This window comes from Nerophis lumbriciformis, linkage group LG32 (genome assembly GCF_033978685.3).
Source record: "Nerophis lumbriciformis linkage group LG32, RoL_Nlum_v2.1, whole genome shotgun sequence".
In the NCBI taxonomy this organism is placed as follows: Eukaryota; Metazoa; Chordata; class Actinopteri; order Syngnathiformes; family Syngnathidae; genus Nerophis; species Nerophis lumbriciformis.
Genome location: NC_084579.2, coordinates 4,453,033 through 4,478,032, shown reverse-complemented (window position 1 = coordinate 4,478,032; position 25,000 = coordinate 4,453,033). Strand labels below are relative to the sequence as shown.

General features: G+C 42.0%; 1 protein-coding gene across 3 annotated transcripts in view; it reads left to right on the top strand.

Annotated features, from left to right (window-relative positions):
* Positions 1-25,000, top strand: part of LOC133574871 (multiple C2 and transmembrane domain-containing protein 1-like) — a 47,282-nt gene that overhangs the window by 4,248 nt on the left and 18,034 nt on the right. The window contains exons 2-7 of one of the 3 annotated variants that reach the window (XM_061927198.2): positions 18,400-18,511; positions 18,573-18,715; positions 20,356-20,435; positions 20,511-20,634; positions 23,163-23,198; positions 23,568-23,606. In XM_061927198.2, the coding sequence (XP_061783182.1) occupies positions 18,400-18,511; positions 18,573-18,715; positions 20,356-20,435; positions 20,511-20,634; positions 23,163-23,198; positions 23,568-23,606 (534 nt within the window). The remainder of the gene's footprint in view (positions 1-18,399; positions 18,512-18,572; positions 18,716-20,355; positions 20,436-20,510; positions 20,635-23,162; positions 23,199-23,567; positions 23,607-25,000) is intronic. The other 2 variants (XM_061927199.1, XM_061927200.1) reach the window with 2 other exon arrangements.

The following is a 25,000-nucleotide window of genomic DNA, read 5'->3' as shown; positions in this document are numbered from 1 at the left end:
GCTGAGTTCTGTGGTATTCCGCAGGTTTTGGTTCCTGAAAGAAGCCTTGTGATTGTTCCATCTGGTTTTGAACTCTCCCTCAGTTAATCCTACATATGTGTCGGATGTGTTAATGTCCTTGCGTGTTACCTTAGATTGGTAGACAACTGATGTTTGTAAGCACCCCCCGTTGAGAGGGCAATCAGGTTTCTTTCGACAGTTGCAACCTTTGTTGGTTTTGGAGTCGCTCTGTCCGGGGGCCGACGGCTCATTTGCAATTGTTTTGTTGTGGTTTGAGATGATTTGTCGTATATTGTTCATTAAGCTGTAGCTCAATTTAATGTTGTTCTTGTTGAATACTTTTCTTAGGGTGTTGTCTTTGGGAAAGTGTTTGTCAATCAGATTGAGGAATTTGTGTCCAATGTTAGTTGAGACGTTTTTGCTGTATGGGGGGTTGTACCAGATGATGTCGTTTCGTTTTCTGTTCTTTTTCGGTTGGTTTCCTGACGTGGGTTCATAGGTGAGGGTGAAATTGTATCCGCTTTCATCAAGGGCTTTTTGGTACGGGGGGGGTTGCTTGGTCAAATTCAGCTTTGCTAGATGACAGCATCGATATATATATATATATATATATATATATATATATATATATATATATATATATATATATATATATATATATATATATATATTTACACATACACATATCTACACATGCGATTGTTCAAATGCACAATTGCGCACACTTTCGCTTTATTTTAATTTTAATTTTTGCTCTTTTTTCCCCCCCTTCCCCTTCCTTTCTCCCTCTTTCATTGAAGCACATAACACACTCATTGTTTTCAATACTAACCATTTTTAATGCAAACAAATGTGGTTTTATAAAAAGGATGACATATATATATATATATATATGTATATTAATATGTATAAATTATATAATTAACAGGAACACAACACAGAACAATTATATATATTATGTAAAATAATATATATGTAATGTAGTACCAGACACATTCATAATTCCATGTAGTATTTACTTATGTTGGTCTTTTTAAGCATACGGTGGCGCATTAATTTCACAGATGCATCCCAACGGTCGCTTTTTCCTTCAACAACACTGCTACTCATGACAGACTTCATGATAGACAACAACAACTACTTTGGGACAAATAATGATATTTTTGAGCCTGAATCAAAGGAGGATGACTTGCAAGTTGTATCAGCTGTGTGCTAAACGGATCCAACTTTAGTGACACACTAAGTGATCCATCATGTCGCAGTATTGCTAAGTGCTAAACAAAAAAGACAAACATAGTAAAACAATCACTTACTGTGCAATGTCTGCTCTCACTGGGATGCAGACTGATGGGATTTTCATACCTTCCTGTTGAAATGAAGAATTCATCATAAACCTCACACAGGGGGGAAAAAAGTGGTGCAAAAAAAGTGTCTTTTCGTGTCTTTCTCGCCATCAAAAGTTGCCAACTTCTCGGTTTATGGCCACATCCTTCTGCTATCTACGTGAAAGGCATGATCTATAATCTAGAATATGCGGGTTCTTAACATTTTTCACCTTGGGGCCCAACCTTTCCACTACAGAGGGGCCAGTGTCCACTCGAAAATGAACACTGATTCGGTAATCTTACTCTTGATTCTAATTCTACTTAATAGGTTTTATCAAGGCTTAGGTCAGGCTGATTTAAAAAAAAAAAAAAATACCGTATTTTCCGCACCATAAGCCGCGCCTTCAATGAACGGCATATTTCAAAACTTTGTCCACCTATAAGCCGCCCCGTGTTATAAGCCGCATCTAACTGCGCTAAAGGAATGTCAAAAAAACAGTCAGATAGGTCAGTCAAACTTTAATAATATATTAAAAACCAGCGTGATGTGGGCGCGCATGGAGTCGTATATCAACATGGACGGAGCTGCGTGAAAAAAGCCACCCGGCCTCTTTGCGTAAACTTCCCTTAACCACTCGCTCATCTTTTCTTCATCCATCCATCCCTTCGAGTTAGCTTTTATGATGACGCCGGCTGGAAAGGTCTCTTTTGGCAAGGTCTTCCTTTTGAATATCACCATGGGTGGAAGTTTCTGGCCATTAGCATGGCAAGCTAGAACCACAGTGAAGGATGACTTCTCATTCCCTGTGGTGCGAATATTCACCGTACGTGCTCGCGTTGTATCCACAGTGCGGTTCACAGGAATATCAAAAGTCAGTGGAACCTCGTCCATGTTGATAATGTTCTCTGGCCGGATCTTTTTTTCAGCTATCTTGTTTTTACAATATGCACGGAAAGTAGCCAGCTTTTCTTGAAAGTCTTTAGGCAGTTGCTGTGAAATAGTAGTCCGTGTGCGGATGGAGAGATTGCGTCTTTTCATGAACCGGAAACCTGTCGCTTAGTAGGAGCCATTTTGTGGTCTTTACAGATGTAAACACACAAAGGAAATGAAACGTAATATCCGCGCGCTTCTTCTTCTTCTACGGGGGCGGGTGGTTGCTTACAGTAGAAGAAGAAGCGCTTCCTCTTCTATGGGGGCGGGTGCTTACCTTGGCGGTTGCTTGCGTAGAAGAAGAAGCACTTCCTCTTCTACGGGGAAAAAAGATGGCGGTTGTTTACCGTAGTTGCGAGACCGAAACTTTATGAAAATGAATCTTAATATTAATCCATATATAAAGCGCACCGGGTTATAAGCCGCACTGTCAGCTTTTGAGTAAATTTGTGGTTTTTAGGTGCGGCTAATAGTGCGGAAAATACGGTATCAAATATACTGCAAAAGAAAGGACTCAAAGACTTATGAACAATGTATTTACATACCATTATATCAGTGTTAAAATAAATACATTATAATAAATAAATAAATAATAATTTCTTAATTAAAATGCAAAAGAAAATACAGCCTGACCACTTTAGTCATATTTTTTGCACCGAAGAAACTTCTCTATGACTTTTGCTCCAGACTTCTTCTGTTTGTTTTCTCTTCTCATTACTGCCACTAGTGGTGAAAAGCGGTATTACAACTGATTACTACTGCAGCCCATACGGACCACAGCTGAGAAACAGATATTTTTGGGGGGCCCTCTAAGGAGGACTCGCGGCCCAACAATGGGCGCAGGCACTATGGTGAAGAAACACTGATCTAGAATTCACTTTGCCAACTCCCAGGCGATGCAGCAGCTCACAGACTCAGTGTGTCAATAGCTGCATAAGCTAGTGAGCATTAAAGCAAATAATACACACATTTTTTCAGTACTAACTATTTTTAATTAAAACAAGTATGGTTCTAAAAAAAATGATGACATGTATATTAATATGTATACATTATATCAAATATGTACGTAACGGGAACACAACACAGAAAATGACTTTAACTTGAATACATCTATATACAAAATATAACATGAAATATGCAAATAGCATTTACAAAATACAAAATATTTAATATCAATTTATATATGTTAGCAATATTTACAAAATTAAAAAAAATGACCACTTTTGGACAAAACTTGGTGTCTTTTAAACACTTTATGAATGTTCCAGCGTTGCAAGTTTTAAATGCAATAGATGGTAAAGAATGTGCGGCCGCAGTATTCATGGACTTAACAAAAGCATTTGACACAATTAATCATGATATTTTAATACGAAAATTAGAACGATATGGCATCAGAGGTTTGGTATTGTATTGAATTGGGTAAGTTATTTAACCAACAGGAAGCAATATGTAAAGATGGGTGAAAATATGTCAACACGGCTAGATATATCCTGTGGTGTACCCCAGGGGTCAATACTGGGACCAAGAGTGTTCAATCTTTATATAAACGACATTTGTAAGGTTACGAAGGACTTAAAGTTGGTTTTATTTGCAGACGACACACCTGCTTTCTGTTCAGGAGAGAGCACACAGAAGATAATACAAATAATAACAGAAGAAATGAACAAATTAAAAAGATGGTTTGACAAAAACAGACTATCTTTGAATCTCACTAAAACTAAAATAATGCTATTTGGTAATAGTAGAAAAGAGCATCATACACAAATACAAATAGACGGAGTAGACATAGAAAGGGTAAAAGAAACTAGATTTTTGGGAGTATTAATAGATGATCAAATGAACTGGAAATCTCATATACAAAACATACAACATAAGGTGGCAAAAAACATTTCAATAATGAATAAAGCAAAATATGTCCTGGGCCAAAAATCACTACATATTCTCTACTGCTCGCTAGTGTTACCATATCTGAGTTATTGTGCAGAAATATGGGGAAATAACTACAAATGTGCGCTACATTCGCTAACCGTGTTACAAAAAAGATCAGTTAGAATAATACATAATGTTGGATATAGAGAACACACAAACCCTTTATTTATTAAGTCAGAAATATTAAAGTTTGGTGATTTGGTAAAATTGCAAACAGCTAAAATGATGTACAAAGCAAACTATAACCTGCTACCAAAGAATGTACAACAATTCTTCTCAACTAAAGAGGAGAAATATAACCTTAGAGGAAAAAATAATTTAAAACATTTATATGCACGTACAACACTTTAGCATATCAGTATGTGGAATTAAATGATGGAATGGATTAAGTAAAGAAGTTAAAAATTGTACTGATATGATCCAGTTTAAGAGGTTGTTCAAAATAATAGTGCTTACAGAGTACAAAAAAGAAGAATTATGAGAAATACTTTCAACCTTATTGAAAATAAGATATTCTTCATCTCAGTATGTTAATAATGACTGAATTAATTAATTAATTACATATTACAAAACTGTTGTATACTAATTCATAGATGTTATTTTATGATATAAAAAGGTCAGTAAATGATTCTATATATTTGTAAACGCTTTGAAGTGGGGAAAGGGGTAGGATTAAATAAGCTTTGCTTCTTCCTACTCCTTTTCGGGCATGATGTAAAATGAAATGATATGAAATTGTGTGATGTATTATGATGTAAGTGTGTTCATGTTCGAAATAAACTAAAAAGAAAGAAAGGTGATTCGAACGTGTGGTTCAGGACAAACCAGAATTGCTACTATGTTTAAATATGTCAACATTTCAATGCTTACATTCTAAAAGTTCTATATTCATATTTTGTGCAATATTTTTTTTACATAGATACTTATATATGCTTTTTTTGTTGCAATTTTCCACGCGTAAACACATCTGTTGATTGCTGACTACTTGTGCAATAGAGTAATGTGCAACACTACCTGCACTTTAACTGAAATGTGCAACAATTTAGCACACTTCCACTTCAGCACTACAGCACTTCTGTCTTATGCCCTTTATCTACTTTGGTACTTTTTTCTTGAACTGTCCTGAGCTGAGGTCATGCTACTCTTTTATATGGGTCTCCAGTTGATTGTATGGGTTTTATAATATACGAGTCTGTGTATTTCATTGTACTGTTTATGTCGCTGCTGTCTTAGTATTTCTGTACATATTTTATGAACCTTGCTGTATATGCCAGCAACCTGTCAGGACCTGCAGATGGAGATTCTTTGGCTCCAGTCTAGCACATTTACATTTTATGAGAGGGGTTAGTGCGTCTGGTAGTCAGGTCAGGTCTTATCCCTGCTACTGCTAAAATGTAACCCAGTACAACCTGCCGCATGGGCAGATGGGACCCGTCAGCCCAGTAAGGCGACCCATCTAGGAGAAGGTAAACTCCGATCCAAAACCGCCCCTGCCTTGTGGCATACCTTTCTAGGGGACAGTGTTGGGACTAATGCCGTTAGTTTCGGCGGTAACTAGTAATCTAACGCGTTATTTTTTATATTCAGTAACTCAGTTACCGTTACTACATGATGCGTTACTGCGTTATTTTACGTTACTTTTTATGTAGTATAAAGTGTGTTTTATCGTAGCGCTGCTGTGTCATCGTTCTGATTCTTCTTGTGTCACAAGCCGGAGAAGAGAGAGAGAGACATGCGCTCTGTGTGGGTGTGTGTGGGTGTGAGTTTAAAATCTAATTTTTTTTTATTTCAACCGCCCGACCCGACCCGCGGATAAAATCTAATTTTTTTTTTATTTCAACCGCCCGATCCGCGGATAATCCGCAGACTCCGCGGTTGTGTCCGCAAACCGCGCATCTCTAATGTACACACAGAAAATACATGTAGATTATTAAATAGATTAAAAAATGTAACCATTATGTTTCTATTCGAACAAACGTCCAACCTTCTGTTGCGTCAGCACTGATACGTGTTGATTAGGTGAATGCAGACTTGGCCATGGTTTCTTCATCGTTATCCTCCTCGTAAACTTGAGGTGAAGTTGATGGCTCTGTAGGAAAACTAGCAGTTCATTTACCAAGCACATGTTGCATGCATAGAGTGCAACAGATGAGCACATAGAGTGCATCCGGAAAGTATTTACAGTGCTTCTCTTTTTTCACACTTTATTATGTTTCAGCCTTATTCCAAAATGGAATAGAAGTATTCCCTTGCAATTCTATCGACAATACCCTATAATGACAATGTGAAAAAGTTTATTAATGAAAAAATGTCATGTCTGTGTAATCATGTTTTGTTTTAAGTCATGTTTTGTTTAGTTATAGGACTCTTTAGTTTCTGTCTTTTCACTCCCTTGTCTTGTTTCCATGATTACCCCATTAGTTTCACCTGTTCCACGTTTGGACTCATTGTGCACTCTTGATTGTCACCATAGCAACCCATTTGTTTTCACCTGTCACGTCACGCACCTGTTTCACGTCTTGAGTCACGCACCTGTTTTCGTCAATCATGTCTGTAGTATTTAAGTTCAGTGTTTTTCAGTTTGTCTTTCTGACGACCTCACCACATTTATGCTCTGTCCATGCCTGTTACTTCTTTCCATGTCCATTCTTCATGCGACTATTTTTGTCCAAGCCAAGTAAGTTTTTGTTCCATGTTTATTGTAACGACCGGGGCGCATGGTGATGCGGGGTTTCGTTCTCCCAGGATGCAACGGACTTCGTACACCGCGTGAAGGTAAAAGAAATGATTTATTTACCGGAATAAATTATACTGGAACAAAGAAAAGGGTGCTCATAGCACATAAGGCAAAAACTAAAAGAGCTAGCATGGGAGCTAGAAGGTAAAAAGGGAGTTTAGCGTGGAAGCTAACAGGTACAGAGCCAGAACAAAAGTCGTCAACTGTTGCATGAAAACAAACTACGAAGCAAGAACGAATGACAGGGAGGACAGGCTTAAATAATAATGTCAGGGATGACAAACAGGTGCGTGTCGGGAACAAACGCGGCAGGTGAAAATAATAAGCAGCCATGGCAACAAACTCAGGTGTACAAAACAGGTACTCAAGGAGTCCAAAACTAACCAAAAACACAAGTCTCTTGAAAACGTAAACAAAAAATATGATCCGGGCAGCGGATCATAACAGTACCCCCCCCTTAAGGGACAGATTCCAGATGTCCCCTAGAAAAACTAAAACCCCCCCAACTATAACAAAGTTCAAGAGTCAAGGGAGGGTGGAGGGAGGATTTGGCGGAGGGTCGCCAGGTCACATGTCCCCGAATCCACCGGGGACGAGTCAGGTGGTGGCGGCGAATGGAACGCCGCTGCCGGAGGCGAGGCGGGCGACCACGGAAAGGCCACATTTGTGGCTGCCGAGAAGGTGGGCGTGAGTGGCGCCAGAAGTTCAGCAGCCGGAGAGTTCTGCGACTACGTCTCGGGTGTCGCGAGCGGGCTGAGAGCGGACCTCCCCGGGCCAGATGGAGTCGATCGGGACCAGAACACCTCCAGGTCCCCATATCATCTCCTCATCTGGAGAACAGCGGAGCGTCTCTGCCTCCATCGCTCGAAGGACCATCCACGCACCTTCATCTACCTCCGTCAAGCTCGTCGCGAGAGAACTCTTTCTTGCTGGCTTCGTACTGTAACGACCGGGGCGCATGGTGATGCGGGGTTTCGTTCTCCCAGGATGCAACGGACTTCGGACACCGCGTGAAGGTAAAAGAAATGATTTATTTACCGGAATAAATTATATTGGAACAAAGAAAAGGGTGCTCATAGCACATAAGGCAAAAACTAAAAGAGCTAGCATGGGAGCTAGAAGGTAAAAAAGGAGTTTAGCGTGGAAGCTAACAGGTACAGAGCCAGAACAAAAGTCGTCAACTGTTGCATGAAAACAAACTACGAAGCAAGAACAAATGACAGGGAGGACAGGCTTAAATAATAATGTCAGGGATGACAAACAGGTGCGTGTCGGGAACAAACGCGGCAGGTGAAAATAATAAGCAGCCATGGCAACAAACTCAGGTGTACAAAACAGGTACTCAAGGAGTCCAAAACTAACCAAAAACACAAGTCTCTTGAAAACGTAAACAAAAAATATGATCCGGGCAGCGGATCATAACAGTTTATAGTCTTTTTGGTTTCATAGTTTATTCTCCGCCACTGTGCGCGCTTTTCGTTTGTACTTTTTTGCTATAGTCTTTTGGTTTCATAGTTTATTCTCCGCCACTGTGCGCGCTTTTCGTTTGCACTTTTTTTTGATATAATAAATAAATCATGTACCTCCATTCCCGTCTCGCCCGTGCCAACTTTCCGTTGCATCCCGGAAAAGCAAACACCCAAGACCAAGTCCTGACAAAAAATAAGAAATCACATGTACATTTGTATTCACAGCCTTTGCTCAATACTTTGTTGATGCACCTTTAACAGAAATGACAGCCTCCAGTCTTTTTGAATATGATGCCACAAACTAGGCACACCTATCTTTGGGCAGTTTGGCCTTTTCCTATTTGCAGCACATATTGAGAAGGATATAGGCACTGACACTACCCATATCCACATAGGTTTGATTTGTCCAAAATATATTTTGCCCTGTCAGTTAGCCTAAAAGTCGATGGGCTAGCATGCTAAGCATTACACTAGGAACGAAGCATCATCACACTAAGCCAGTGTTTTTCAACCTTTTTTGAGCCAAGGCACATTTTTTTGCGTTGAAAAAGCACGGAGGCACACCACCAGCAGAAATCATTAAAATAAATAAACTCAGTTGACAGTAAAAATTTGTCGTCGCAATTGTTGGATATGACTTTAAAGCATAACCAAGCATGTATCACTATATCTCTTGTCTCAAAGTAGGTGTACTGTCACCACCTGTCACATCACACCCTGACTTATTTGGACTTTTTTGCTGTTTTCCTGTGTGTAGTGTTTTAGTTCTTGTCTTGCGCTCCTATTTTGGTGGCTTTTTCTCATTTTTTGGTATTTTACTGTAGCAGTTTCATGTCTTCCTTTGAGCGAAATTTCCCGCATTTACTTTGTTTTAGCAATCAAGAATATTTCAGTTGTTTTTATCATTCTTTGTGGGGACATTGTCAAAATATTGGTATCGGGACAACCCTAGCACACACACACACACACACACACACACACACACACACACACACACACACACACACAGACACCATCATCATCGGCGGTCACTCGGACGAGTATGACGGTCCTCCTGGTAGGGGTGTATCCCTTTATGAAGGATGCCTGTGTGTGACTTAGTTTAACATGGGGTAGACTGGTGCACAGACAGTCACCACACCATCCTTGACAGAATGGGGTCAGGGTCCAGTGGCATGGAGTCCAAGACGACTGGGGACCCTTTTCTGCTGCAGCCTTCTTCCGCCATCACAGCCGTTGTGGTAGTTCTTAAATCTACCGTTGAGGTCTTCACCGTATCCCTGGCTAGGGGGCAGTCAGGTACTAGGCCTTTGCCAAGGGTCTCCTGGGGGTAACAGTAGTAAAGGGGTTAACCTCCTAGTGCCCCAAGACCCCATAGAGGAGCCTCCACTGCCGGATGCACTTTAGCGTCATACACACACACACACACATTCAAGTGGCTTTCGTAGGACTTTGACAACCATCAGGACTTGTGTCATGAAAGCAACGTGAAGGGCGGAGCTAAAGAGACGTCAAGATGGACACATGCCAGGAGTGACGTCAGCATTAGCGTGACAGAAGCCCCGCCCACTCTTGCTCCGCCTCCTCCTCTTCAGCTTCCTTGCAGACATCCATGCCAGCGATCCCAAGAAGCTTCTTCTTGTCTTCGAGTTGCGTCCCGCTCCATCCTGGATCACTCGGCGCCCCTGACCGAGTCCCGTCACGCCATCCGAGCGTTCCTTCGCTCCGCCTCTTTCGATGACTCCTCCTCTCTGGCGTCCACGTGCGGCCGGCTGCTGTCGGTGAGCGCCGCCGTCCCGCCCTGTCCTTTCTTTGCTGCCATGTGGGCCCACTCTGAGCTGGTGTTTGATGGATGCAGATAGTCCAGTGGATGTGTGTGTGTGTGTGTGTGTGTGTGTGTGTGGTGACAAGACAGATGACACACAAACACTTTGTTTGTGTGATGGGATTCTGTTTTAATCTGCTGATATGACATCACTTCCTGTCTGCTAATCTCTTTAATCTCCTAGTCAACTCAAATGCTCATTATCTTGTGTTGTTTACGTACAGGCTGTAAAGGAAATGCACACACACACACACACACACACACACACACACACACACACACACACACACACACACACACACACACACACACACACACACACACAAAGTGCATGTTGCGTGACGGGAAGTGAGCGTGTGGCAAGTGACACCGCAGACATGGCGTCACTGTTGCATCTTGGCACAAAGCTGACGTGCAAAGGGACAAACGGCAGATATATCGTCCAAACACCGAAAGGATACCGAATAAAAACAATGCAACATTTTGCAATTTAAAAACACCGTAATCTCATAAACACTAGAAGATCAAAAACAAATTAAAGCTGCAAGCAGCATTGGCCGGGCCCGCGTATTTGGCAGGTGCTAGTCCTAAGTGTCCCAATACTTTTGTCTACTTTTAGTCCGAAGTGTCCCAAGACTTTTGTCTAGTGTACCTACCTTGTCTGCATTGTGTGGGCATGTTGGTGCTTCCTGCTTTTGAGAAGCCATCTTAAAAAAACAGCAGCGCAGCAGCATCAGTGCAGCGGGTCTTTGAAGGGTCATAAAATCAAAACCGGAGCAGGTATTAAAAAGCTGTTCTATACTTTTATACACAAGGGTTCAATCTCTCTCCTGTGTTAGTTTGAAGCCTAAACGACAAACGCGCTCAGAGGAGATAGATTTTGAAGGAAGGTGACCGTTTTTTACAAAAATGTTGTTTTGAAGGGGGAATAGCAAACTTCCTGTTGATTTTTGCTGGGGGTTGTCAATTTATGAAAGGTAGGTCTAAGTGAGACCTACATTGTATAAGGACTCCCAAAGGGAGTCCTTATACAATGGGCCATGCGGGCCCTAATAATATGTAAATAATGAAAAATTCTGCAAAAGTCACAATCCCCCCCCAAAAAAATTACCTGCATTAAAATGTTTTCTTTATTTTACAATTTGAAGTTAGCTAGGTTACCAGGAAGTTATCCAGGCTAGCAGAAAGTTAAACAGGCTAGCAGGAAGTTAGCGGGGCTACCAGGAAGTTAGCCAGGTTACCCGAAAGTTAGCCAAGTTACCGGGAAGTTAGTAAGGCTTCCGGAAATTTGCCATGTTATCAGGAAGTTAACCAGGCTATCAGGAAAATAGGCAGGTTACCTGGAAGTTAGCCAGGCTATTCGGAAATTAGCCAGGCTACCAAGAAGTTAGCCATGTTACCAGGAAGTTAGCCTGGCTATCAGGAATTTAGCCAGGTTACCCAAAAGTTAGCCAACTTACCTGGAAGTTAGTTAGGCTTTTGGAAATTAGCCATGTTATCAGGAAGTTAACCAGGCTATCATGAAAATAGGCAGGTTACCAGGAAGTTAGTAAGGCTTCCGTAAATTTGCCATGTTATCAGGAAGTTAGCCAGGCTATCAGGAAAATAGACAGACTACCAGGAAGTTAACCAGGCTATCAGGCAAATAGACAGACTACCAGGAAGTTAACCAGGCTATCAGGAAAATAGACAGACTACCATTAGGTTAGCCAGACTATTAGGAAATTAGCCAGGGTACCAGGAAGTTAGCCGAGTTACCAAGAAGTTAGTTAGACTTCCGTAAATTAGCCATGTTATCAGGAAGTTAACCAGGCTATCAGGAAAATAGGCAGGTTACCTGGAAGTTAGCCAGGCTATTCGGAAATTAGCCAGGCTACCAAGAAGTTAGCCATGTTACCAGGAAGTTAGCCTGGCTATCAGGAATTTAGCCAGGTTACCCAAAAGTTAGCCAAGTTACCTGGAAGTTAGTTAGGCTTTTGGAAATTAGCCATGTTATCAGGAAGTTAGCCAGGCTACCAGGAAAATAGACAGACTACCAGGAAGTTAACCAGGCTATCAGGAAAATAGAGAGACTACCAGGAAGTTAACCAGGCTATCAGGAAAATAGACAGACTACCAGGAAGTTAACCAGGCTATCAGGAAAATAGAGAGACTACCAGGAAGTTAACCAGGCTATCAGGAAAATAGACAGACTACCATTAGGTTAGCCAGACTATCAGGAAATTAGCCAGGGTACCAGGAAGTTAGCCGAGTTACCAAGAAGTTAGTTAGACTTCCGTAAATTAGCCATGTTATCAGGAAGTTAACCAGGCTATCAGGAAAATAGGCAGGTTACCTGGAAGTTAGCCAGGCTATTCGGAAATTAGCCAGGCTACCAAGAAGTTAGCCATGTTACCAGGAAGTTAGCCTGGCTATCAGGAATTTAGCCAGGTTACCCAAAAGTTAGCCAAGTTACCTGGAAGTTAGTTAGGCTTTTGGAAATTAGCCATGTTATCAGGAAGTTAGCCAGGCTATCAGGAAAATAGACAGACTACCAGGAAGTTAACCAGGCTATCAGGAAAATAGACAGACTACCAGGAAGTTAACCAGGCTATCAGGAAAATAGACAGACTACCAGGAAGTTAACCAGGCTATCAGGAAAATAGAGAGACTACCAGGAAGTTAACCAGGCTATCAGGAAAATAGACAGACTACCATTAGGTTAGCCAGACTATCAGGAAATTAGCCAGGGTACCAGGAAGTTAGCCGAGTTACCAAGAAGTTAGTTAGACTTCCGTAAATTAGCCATGTTATCAGGAAGTTAACCAGGCTATCAGGAAAATAGGCAGGTTACCTGGAAGTTAGCCAGGCTATTCGGAAATTAGCCAGGCTACCAAGAAGTTAGCCATGTTACCAGGAAGTTAGCCTGGCTATCAGGAATTTAGCCAGGTTACCCAAAAGTTAGCCAAGTTACCTGGAAGTTAGTTAGGCTTTTGGAAATTAGCCATGTTATCAGGAAGTTAGCCAGGCTATCAGGAAAATAGACAGACTACCAGGAAGTTAACCAGGCTATCAGGAAAATAGACAGACTACCAGGAAGTTAACCAGGCTATCAGGAAAATAGACAGACTACCATTAGGTTAGCCAGACTATCAGGAAATTAGCCAGGGTACCAGGAAGTTAGCCGAGTTACCAAGAAGTTAGTTAGACCTCCGTAAATTAGCCATGTTATCAGAATGTTAACCAGGCTATCAGGAAAATAGGCAGACTACCAGGAAGTTAACCAGGCTATCAGGAAAATAGACAGACTACCAGGAAGTTAACCAGGCTATCAGGAAAATAGAGAGACTACCAGGAAGTTAACCAGGCTATCAGGAAAATAGGCAGACTACCAGGAAGTTAACCAGGCTATCAGGAAAATAGACAGACTACCAGGAAGTTAACCAGGCTATCAGGAAAATAGAGAGACTACCAGGAAGTTAACCAGACTATCAGGAAAATAGCCAGGGTACCAGGAAGTTAGCCGAGTTACCAAGAGTTAGTTAGACTTCCGTAAATTAGCCATGTTATCAGGAAGTTAACCAGGCTATCAGGAAAATAGGCAGGTTACCAGGAAGTTAGCCAGGTTATCAGGAAGATAGCCATGCTATCCGGTAATTAGCCAGGCTAACAGGAAGTTAGCCGGGCTACCAGGAAGTTAGCCAGGTTACCCGAAAGTTAGCCGGTCTACCTGGAAGTTAGTTAGGCTTACAGAAATTGCCAGGCTATCAGGACGTTAGCCAAGTTACTAGGAAGGTAGCCAAGTTACTAGGAAGTTAACCAGTCTATCAGGAAAATAGGCAGACTAACATTACGTTAGCCCGGCTATCAGGAAATTAGCCATGCTACCAGAAAGTTAGCCAGGTTACCAGGAAGTTAACCAGGCTATCGGGAAATTAGCCAGGTTACCCGTAAGTTAGCCAAGTTACTAGGAAGTTAGCCTGGTTACCCGGAAGTTAGCCAAGTTGCTATATATTAGCAGGTATTGTAAAAGGTGTTATTTGGTTTGTTTATGCTTTTAAGCAGAAGATTGTAAAAATGGGTTGCTGTAAAATATAACATCTTACTGTAAGATATTCTTCAGACTAACTTAGGTTTTGTTCTGTGAGCTTGCATTTGTTTTTAGCATTTTTCATTTGCGTTCGTATTTGATCCTGCAGCCTTCATGTGATTGCTGCATTTTTAACTCCCAGCATTTCTCTGCCTTTGCTTGACTTCTGTGTTTGGAGCAGCGGGCTGTTGCTCGTGTGGGCTAATTGGACATGCTAACTGTAATGTGGTGAAGCGGTCACATGACTTCCTGCCTCGCCGCCATCAGGGCAATCATCTGAAATGTTGTCTTGATGGAGAACATCCTGATGTTCCCGCACAATCATTGATCCACCAGGTCAAAGTGTTTCCTCTGCGTTAACGACGATGGACGTCAGCTTCATGTCATGATCTTCTTTTGCCCAAACATGACGAACTACGTGCTCCTCACGCGTGACAAGACTGCATCTGTGTGTTTATACTACGGACATCCTCATCCGATATTGATATCAGGTATCGGTCCGATATCAAATAAAATTAAAGCTGCAAGCAGCATTGGTCGGGCCCGCGTATTTGGCAGGTGCTAGTCCTAACTGTCCCAATACTTTTGTCCAGTGATAGTCATAAGTGTCCCAATACTTTTGTCTACTTTTAGTCTGAAGTGTCCCAAGACTTTTGTCTAGTGTACCTACCTTGTCTGCATTGTGTGGGCACGTTGGTGCTTCCTGCTTTTAAGCAGCCATCTTAAAAAAAACAGCAGCGCAGCAGCATCAGCGCAGCGGGTCTTTGAAGGGTCATAAAATCAAAACCGGAGCAGTTAGAAAAAAAAGCGCTTCTGTCATTGTAATCACAAGGGTTCAATCTCTCTCCTGTGTTAGTTTGAAGGCGAAACGACAAACGCGCTCAGAGGAGATCGTTTTTGAAGGAAGGTGACCGTTTCTTTTTTTTTAATTGTTTTGAAGGGGGAATAGCAAACTTCCTGTTGATTTTTGCTGGGGGTTGTCAATTTATGAAATGTAGGTCTAAGTGAGACCTACATAGAGGTTTTTGTTTCATGTCTCTCCGACCTTCCAGTTTTGTCATTTTGTTCTTCCGAGGAGCAGTTTTTTTTGCGTTTTATTAAAAAATTGCAGTAGAGCGCAATTTTGAGATTTGGGGTTAGGTTTTTTTTTTAGATCGCAATGTTTGCCAGTTCTGATGTGTGCGTTCAGTTTGGTGAGTTTTGAAGCATGTTAAGGGGATCAAATGACAGCTCAAAGAGGCAAAAGTGACTGTTTTTAGTACTTTTTTGTCTTGAAGGGGGAATAGCCAACTTCCTGTTGATTTTAGCCCGAGAATATACTATTATGAAATCTAGGTCTAAGTCACACCTACATAAAGGTTTTTGTTTCATGTCTCTCCGACTTTCCTAGTGGGAGTTACAGGCAGTCTAGTTTTTTTTTTTGTAGGGGGCGCTAGAGCGCAATTTTGAGGTTTGTGGTTCGGTTTTTTTATTAGATCACAATTTTTGCCAGTCCTGATGTGTGTGTTCAGTTTGGTGAGTTTTGAAGCATGTTAAGGGGATCAAATGACAGCTCAAAGAGGCAAAAGTGACTGTTTTTAGTACTTTTTTGTCTTGAAGGGGGAATAGCCAACTTCCTGTTGATTTTAGCCCGAGAATATACTATTATGAAATCTAGGTCTAAGTCACACCTACATAAAGGTTTTTGTTTCATGTCTCTCCGACTTTCCTAGTGGGAGTTACAGGCAGTCTAGTTTGTTGTTTTTTTGTAGGGGGCGCTAGAGCGCAATTTTGAGGTTTGTGGTTCGGTTTTTTTATTAGATCACAATTTTTGCCAGTCCTGATGTGTGTGTTCAGTTTGGTGAGTTTTGAAGCATGTTAAAAGGATCGAATGACAGCTCAAAGAGGCAAAAGTGACTGTTTTTAGTACTTTTTTGTCTTGAAGGGGGAATAACCAACTTCCTGTTGATTTTAGCCCGAGAATGTACCATTATGAAAGCTAGGTCTGAGTCAGACGTACATAGAGGTTTTTGTTTCATGTCTCTCCGCCCTTCCTAGTGGGAGTTACAGGCAGTCTAGTTTTTTTCCCCCTAGGGGGCGCTAGAGCGCAATTTTGAGTTTTGCTGTTCGGTTTTTTTATTAAAAGGCAATTTTCGCAGGTCCTGACGTGTGGGTCAAATATGGTGAGTTTTGAAGCATGTTAAGTGGGTCAAATTAGTGCTCAAAGAGGCGGCGGAATAATAATAATAATTAAAGCTGCAAGCACCGTTGTTCGGGCCCGCGTATTTGGCAGGTGCTAGTCCTAAGTGTCCCAATACTTTTGTCAAGTTGTAGTCCCAAGTGTCCCAATACTTTTGGCCAGTGTAGGTGTCCCAATACTTTTGTCCAGTGGTAGTCCTAAGTGTCCCAATACTTTTGTCCAGTTGTAGTCCTAAGTGTCCCAATACTTTTGTCAAGTTGTTGTCCTAAGTGTCCCAATACTTTTGGCCAGTGTAAGTGTCCCAATACTTTTGTCCAGTGGCAGTCCTAAGTGTCCCAATACTTTCGGCCAGTTGTAGTCCCAAGTGTCCCAATACTTTTGTCAAGTTGTAGTCCTAAGTGTCCCAATACTTTTGTCCAGTTGTAGTCCTAAGTGTCCCAATACTTGTGTCAAGTTGTAGTCCTAAGTGTCCCAATACTTTTGGCCAGTGTAAGTGTCCCAATACTTTTGTCCAGTGGTAGTCCTATGTGTCCCAATATTTTTGTCCAGTTGTAGTCCTAAGTGTCCCAATACTTTTGTCTACTTTTAGTCTGAAGTGTCCCAAGACTTTTGTCTAGTGTACCTACCTTGTCTGCATTGTGTGGGCACGTTGGTGCTTCCTGCTTTTAAGCAGCCATCTTAAAAAAACAGCAGCGCAGCAGCATCAGCGCAGCGGGTCTTTGAAGGGTCATAAAATCAAAACCGGAGCAGTTAGGAAAAAAAGCGCTTCTGTCATTGTAATCACAAGAGTTCAATCTCTCTCCTGTGTTAGTTTGAAGGCGAAACGACAAACGCGCTCAGAGGAGATCGTTTTTGAAGGAAGGTGACCGGTTTTTAAAAAAAAAAATTGTTTTGAAGGGGGAATAGCAAACTTCCTGTTGATTTTTGCTGGGGGTTGTCAATTTATGAAATGTAGGTCTAAGTGAGACCTACATAGAGGTTTTTGTTTCATGTCTCTCCGACCTTCCCAGTGGGAGTTACAGGCAGTTTTGTCATTTTTTCTTCTCCAAAAAATTGGAGTAGAGCGCAATTTTGATATTTGGGGTTAAGTTGTTTTTTTTTAGATCGCAATGTTTGCCAGTCCTGATGTGTGTGTTCAGTTTGGTGAGTTTTGAAGCATGTTAAGGGGATCAAATGACAGCTCAAAGAGGCAAAAGTGACTGTTTTTAGTACTTTTTTGTCTTGAAGGGGGAATTGCCAACTTCCTGTTGATTTTTGCCCAAGGATATACAATTATAAAATGTAGGTGTAAGTCAGACCTACATAGGGGTTTTTGTTTCATGTCTCTCCGCCCTTCCTAGTGGGAGTTACAGGCAGTCTAGTTTTTTTTCCCTAGGGGGCGCTAGAGCGCAATTTTGAGTTTTGCTGTTCGTTTTTTTTATTAAAAGGCAATTCTCGCAGGTCCTCACGTGTGGGTCAAATATGGTGAGTTTTGAAGCATGTTAAGTGGGTCAAATTAGTGCTCAAAAAGGCGGCGGAATAATAATAATAATAATAATAATAAAATCTTAGAAAAACAATAGGTCCTTATGTCCCATTGCATAAGGACTCCCTGTGGGAGTCCTTATGCAATGGGACATGCGGGCCCTAATAATAATAATAAAACCTTAGAAAAACAATAGGTCCTTATGTCCCATTGCATAAGGACTTATGTCCCATTGCAATGGGACATAAGGCTGAACAGTTGAACAGTTTGAAGTTGGAACGGTTTGAATCGGGTGGAAAATGGGGACGGTAGATTGCACCAAAATCTGTAGAAGAGGAAGAAGATGTGTGAATGCTTTGGAACATTCACACAATAAAAAGAAGCATTTTGTTCCAAACAATAGTTGGCAGGAAGTCAGTCTGCAGGTATTTCCTGTCACTGGTGATGTCATCATCTGTACTTCTCTGCAGGGTCTGGGCACCGCTCTGGCCTCCTCGGGGGTCCCGCCTGAGCGGGCCGGACTGTACAAGCTGGAGGTGGATCTGCGACGAGGACACAACCTGGCGGTCCGCGACAGGAGAGGTAGACCCTTCACGCTGGTTCTCTTGTGGTCTTGGAGGGTTCTAGAAGGTTCTACTTGCAGGCAGCAGCGACCCGTACGTCAAGTTGAAGATGGCGGGCAAGGAGGTGTTCCGCAGCAGGACCGTCCACAAGAACCTGAACCCGGTGTGGGAGGAGAAGACCACGGTGCTGGTGGACGACCTGAGTGAGCCCCTCTACGTCAAGGTGACTGCAATGTAACCAGAAGAAAAATCATGAGAGCTGAGGTCTTCACCTGCAGGGTCCTTAAATAGTTACTTCTCTATTAATGTATTCATGTTAGCATTTAACATAGTTAGCCATTGGCCCTGTAGCTGCCCGCTAGCGATTAGCATTATAGTTGCCAACTAGCTAATAGAGCTCTAGTTGCCAACTAGCGATTGGCCCTCTAGTTGTCAGCTTGCGAATAGCGTGTCTGTTGCGGGCTAGTGATTAGTGCACCAGTTTCCAGTTAGCAATTAGTGCTGTAGTTGTGAGCAAGCGATTAGCACTATAGTTACCAGCTAGCAATTAGTGCTTTAGTCGTCAGCTAGCGAATAGCACTCTAGTTGCCAGCTAGGGATTAGGACTCTATTTGCCAGTTTGCGGTTGGCTCTCTAGTTGCTAGCTAGTGATTAGTGCACCAGTTTCCAGCTAGCGATTAGTTTTGTAGTTGTGAGCCAGAGATTAGAATTTTAGTTACCGGCTAGCGATTAGTGCTTTAGTTGCCAGCCACCGATTAGGACTCTAGTAGCTAGCTTGCGGTTAGCTCTCTAGTTGCTAGCAAGTGATTAGTGCACCAGTTTCCAGCTAGCAATTAGTGCTGTAGTTGTGAGCCAGCGATTAGCACTAGAGTTACCAGCTAGCGATTAGTGCTTTAGTTGTCAGCGAGCGAAAAGCGCTGTAGTTGCCAGCTAGTGATTAGGACTCTAGTTGCTAGCTTGCGGTTATCTCTCTAGTTGCTAGCTAGTGATTAGTGCACCAGTTGCCAGCTTGCGATTAGTGCTGTAGTTGTGAGCCAGCGATTAGCACTAGAGTTACCAGTTAGCGATTAGTGCCTTAGTTGTCAGCGAGCGAATAGCGCTGTAGTTGCCAGCTAGTGATTAGGACTCTAGTTGCTAGCTTGCGGTTATCTCTCTAGTTGCTAGCTAGTGATTAATGCACCAGTTGCCAACTATCAATTAGTGCTGTAGTTGTGAGCCAGTGATTAGCACTATAGTTACCAGCTAGCAATTAGTGCTTTAGATGTCAGCGAGCGAATAGCGCTCTAGTTGCCAGCTAACGATTAGGACTCTAGTTGCTAGCTTACGATTAGTTCTCTATTTGCTCGCTAGTGATTAGTGCACCAGTTTCCAGTTAGCAATTAGTGCTGTAGTTGTGAGCCAGCGATTAGCACTAGAGTTACCAGCTAGCGATTAGTGCTTTAGTTGTCAGCGAGCGAATAGCGCTCTAGTTGCCAGCTAGCGATCAGGACTCTAGTTGCTAGCTTGCGGTTAGCTCTCTAGTTGCTAGCTAGTGATTAGCGCTTTAGTTACCAATGAGCAATTAGTGCTCTAGTTGTCAGCTAGTGAATAGCACGTCTGTTGCTAACTTGCAATTAGTGTGCCAGTTACCAGCAAGCGATTAGTGCTCTAGTTGTGAGCTAGTGATTAGCACTATAGTTGCAAACTAGCAATTTGCACACGAGATTCCAGATAGTGATTAGCACGCTAGTTGCCAGATAGCTAATAAAGACACGGTACGGTTGGAAATATCTTGGTATTGCACAATAACAAGATACCTTTCAGTCCAGTTTGATGTGGATTGTGACAGAAAACCGGTCTTCTAAGGTTTTGGTTCTGGTGCAGGTCTTCGACTATGACTTTGGACTGCAGGACGACTTCATGGGTTCGGCTCAAGTCCAACTGGACTCTCTGGAGCTGCAGAGGTACGGCATGTGGTCTCTGCGGGTTTTTTAAAGCGCCAGAACAAGGTTACAGCCTTGTCTTTTTTTTTGGACCAGGACCACACCTCTGACGGTGGTCCTGAAGGATCCGCTGCACCCGGACGAGTACCTGGGCACGCTGGAGCTGGCCGTCACGCTCACACCTAAAGACAGTCCGGTGGAGGAGCGGCGAGACTCCATGGTACGCTTGCTGATGACATCATCACACGTGCACACACACACTAATGATTGTTGATGACATCATCACACGTGCACACACACACACTAATGATTGTTGATGACATCATCACACGCGCACACACACACTAATGATTGTTGATGACATCATCACACGCGCACACACACACTAATGATTGTTGATGACATCATCACACGTGCACACACACACACACACTAATGATTGTTGATGACATCATCACACGTGCACACACACACACTAATGATTGTTGATGACATCATCACACTTGCACACACACACACACACATACTAATGGTTGTTGATGACATCATCACACGTGCACACACACACTAATGATTGTTGATGACATCATCACACGTGCACACACACTGATTGTTGATGACATCATCACACGTGCACACACACACTAATGATTGTTGATGACATCATCACAAGTGCACACACACACACTTATGATTGTTGATGACATCATTACACTTGCACACACACACACACACACATACTAATGGTTGTTGATGACATCATCACACGTGCACACACACACACTGATTGTTGATGACATCATCAAACGTGCACACACTAATGATTGTTGATGACATCATCACATTTGCACACACACACACTGATTGTTAATGACATCATCACACGTGCACACACACACACTAATGATTGTTAATGACATCATCAAACGTGCACACACACACACACTGATTGTTGATGACATCATCACACGAGCACACACACACACTGATTGTTGTTGACATCATCACACGTGCACACACACACTAATGATTGTTGATGACATCATCACACGCGCACACACACACTAATGATTGTTGATGACATCATCACACGTGCAGACACACACTAATGATTGTTGATGACATCATCACACGTGCACACACACACACACACACACTAATGATTGTTGATGACATCATCACGCGTGCACACACACACTAATGATTGTTGATGACATCATCACACGAGCACACACACACTAATGATTGTTGATGACATCATCACACTTGCACACACTTGCACACACACACACACACACACACACACACACACACACACACACACTAATGATTGTTGATGACATCATCACATGTGCACACACACACACTGATTGTTGATGACATCATCAAACGTGCACACACTAATGATTGTTGATGACATCATCACATGTGCACACACACACACTAATGATTGTTAATGACATCATCAAACGTGCACACACACACACACTAATGATTGTTGATGACATCATCACACGAGCACACACACACTAATGATTGTTGATGACATCATCACACGTGCACACACACACTAATGATTGTTGATGACATCATCACAAGTGCACACACACACACTTATGATTGTTGATGACATCATCACACTTGCACACACACACACACACATACTAATGGTTGTTGATGACATCATCACATGTGCACACGCACACACTGATTGTTAATGACATCATCACACGTGCACACACACACACTAATGATTGTTGATGACATTATCACACGTGCACACACACACACTAATGATTGTTGATGACATCATCAAACGTGCACACACACACACACACTAATGATTGTTGATGACATCATCACACGAGCACACACACACTAATGATTGTTGATGACATCATCACACTTGCTCACGCACACACACTAATGATTGTTGATGACATCATCACACGTGCACACACACACACTAATGATTGTTGATGACATCATCAAACGTGCACACACACACTAATGATTGTTGATGACATCATCACACGAGCACACACACACTAATGATTGTTGATGACATCATCACACTTGCTCACGCACACACACTAATGATTGTTGATGACATCATCACACGTGCACACACACACACACACACACACACACACACTAATGATTGTTGATGACATCATCACACGACCACACACACACTAATGATTGTTGATGACATCATCACAAGTGCACACACACACACACTTATGATTGTTGATGACATCATCACACTTGCACACACACACACACACACACACTAATGGTTGTTGATGACATCATCACACGTGCACACACACACACTGATTGTTGATGACATCATCACACGTGCACACACTAATGATTGTTGATGACATTATCACATTTGCACACACACACACTAATGATTGTTAATGACATCATCACAAGTGCACACACACACACACACACACTTATGATTGTTGATGACATCATCACACATGCACACACACACACACACACTAATGATTGTTGATGACATCATCACACGAGCACACACACACTAATGATTGTTGATGACATCATCACACGTGCACACACACACACTAATGATTGTTGATGACATCATCACACGTACACACACACACACTAATGATTGTTGATGACATCATCACACGTGCACACACACACACTAATGATTGTTGATGACATCATCACGCGTGCACACACACACTAATGAGTCTTTGCCGTCCACAGTGTGACACCGGTCGTTTCAGACCTTTTGTTTACAAAGTGAGTTCAGTGCTGACTTCCTGTTTAGCTTTAGCACACAGGCTAACCACTTCCTGTTTAGCATTAGCACACAGGCTAACCATGCTAAGCTTCTAGTACTACTCTAGTTCATTTTAGTAATTATTATACCATACATCTAGTTGTCTGCCTATTAGCACCCCCTGGTGGTCTGTGAGTCCCTCAGCCCAAACTCATCAAACCTTTTCCTAAAGTTCCTAAACCTTTCCGTCCAGAGTCCAACAGTCTCTTCTGATTGGCCTCAGCCAAAGAAAGCTCATTTGCATAAAGTTCCTATAGCTTTGATGAGGTCTGGGCTAGGAGTGTCGCCCTCTAGTGGTCCGTAAATAACTGATGTTGACATATGTTCAGACCATGCTGCTCAGGAGGTCCTGGAAGAGATCCACCAAGGTTTGTCCACAAGTTCCTCACTCTTCATCATCATCATTTATTTTATTTTATTATCATCTCTTCAGATTTTTTGGTTTTGATTGAAATGTTCTCACAGCATTTGTTCCATCTTAAAGTTCCTCACTCATAATTGTACATGTTTTAATGACTAATAACTAGGGGCGTCCTACACTCTTAGAAATAAGGGTTCTAAAAGGGTTCTTCTACAAGGGCTGAGGTTCTAACTGGAACCATTTGCTTCTGAAAAACCCTTTCCCAAAGAAAGGGTTTTTCAAGGGTTCTTGGTAATGCTAATGGTTCCAGTAAGAACCATTTGCTTCTGAAAAACCCTTTCCCGAAGAAAGGGTTTTTCAAGGGTTCTTGGTAACGCTAATGGTTCCAGTAAGAACCATTTTGATCCAGAGAACCCTTTAAAACCCCTTTTCTGAATAATTGGTTTTAAAAGGGTTCTCACTAACACTAAGGGTTCCAGTAAGAACTATTTTGATCCAGAGAACCGTTTTTGGAAGAAAGAGTTCTTCAGGTATTGTTGAAAGCATGGGTAAGATCCTGTGTCACCAGGGACATACTTCCTGATAACATTTGCCAATAATGGTGCCTATCTTTAAATAAACGTTTTTCTCATTCAAATGTTTTGAATGTTTGTTCAATGTCAACATGATAAATGACCACAATATAATATGAACTAAACTGATCTGTAGAATACAATATGGTTCTTTATAGAACCCTCAGAAGACAAGACGGTTATCGGTGAAAACCTTTGAAAAGGGATCTTTTTAGAACCCCCTGTGTCAGGTCTAGATGAAACCTTTGAAACATGAAAGAGTTCTTTGTGGAACTCCCTGTGTGGGTTCTAGATGAAACCCTTGAAACATGAAAGAGTTCTTTGTGGAACTCCCTGTGTGGGTTCTAGATGAAACCCTTGAAATACGAAAGGATTCTTAGTGGAACTCCCTGTGTGGGTTCTAGATGAAACCCTTGAAATACGAAAGGGTTCTTAGTGGAACTCCCTGCGTGGGTTCTAGATGAAAGTCTTGAAATACAAAAGGGTTCTTAGTGGAACTCCCTGTGTGGGTTCTAGATGAAACCCTTGAAATACGAAAGGGTTCTTAGTGGAACACCCCGTGTGGGTTCTAGATGAAACCCTTGAAACATGAAAGGGTTCTTAGTGGAACTCCCTGCGTGGGTTCTTTGTAGAACCTCTCATGGGGGGTTCTGGGTGGAACCTTACACACACAGTTCTAGGTAGAACCCTCCAAAAGGGTTCCAGGTGGAACCTTTATAAAAAGGTTCTACCTGGAGCCAAAAAGGGTTCTCCTATGAGGACGAGCCGAAGAACCTTATATGGTTCTACTTAGCACTTTTATTTCTAAGAGTGTACTGATACCACTCCA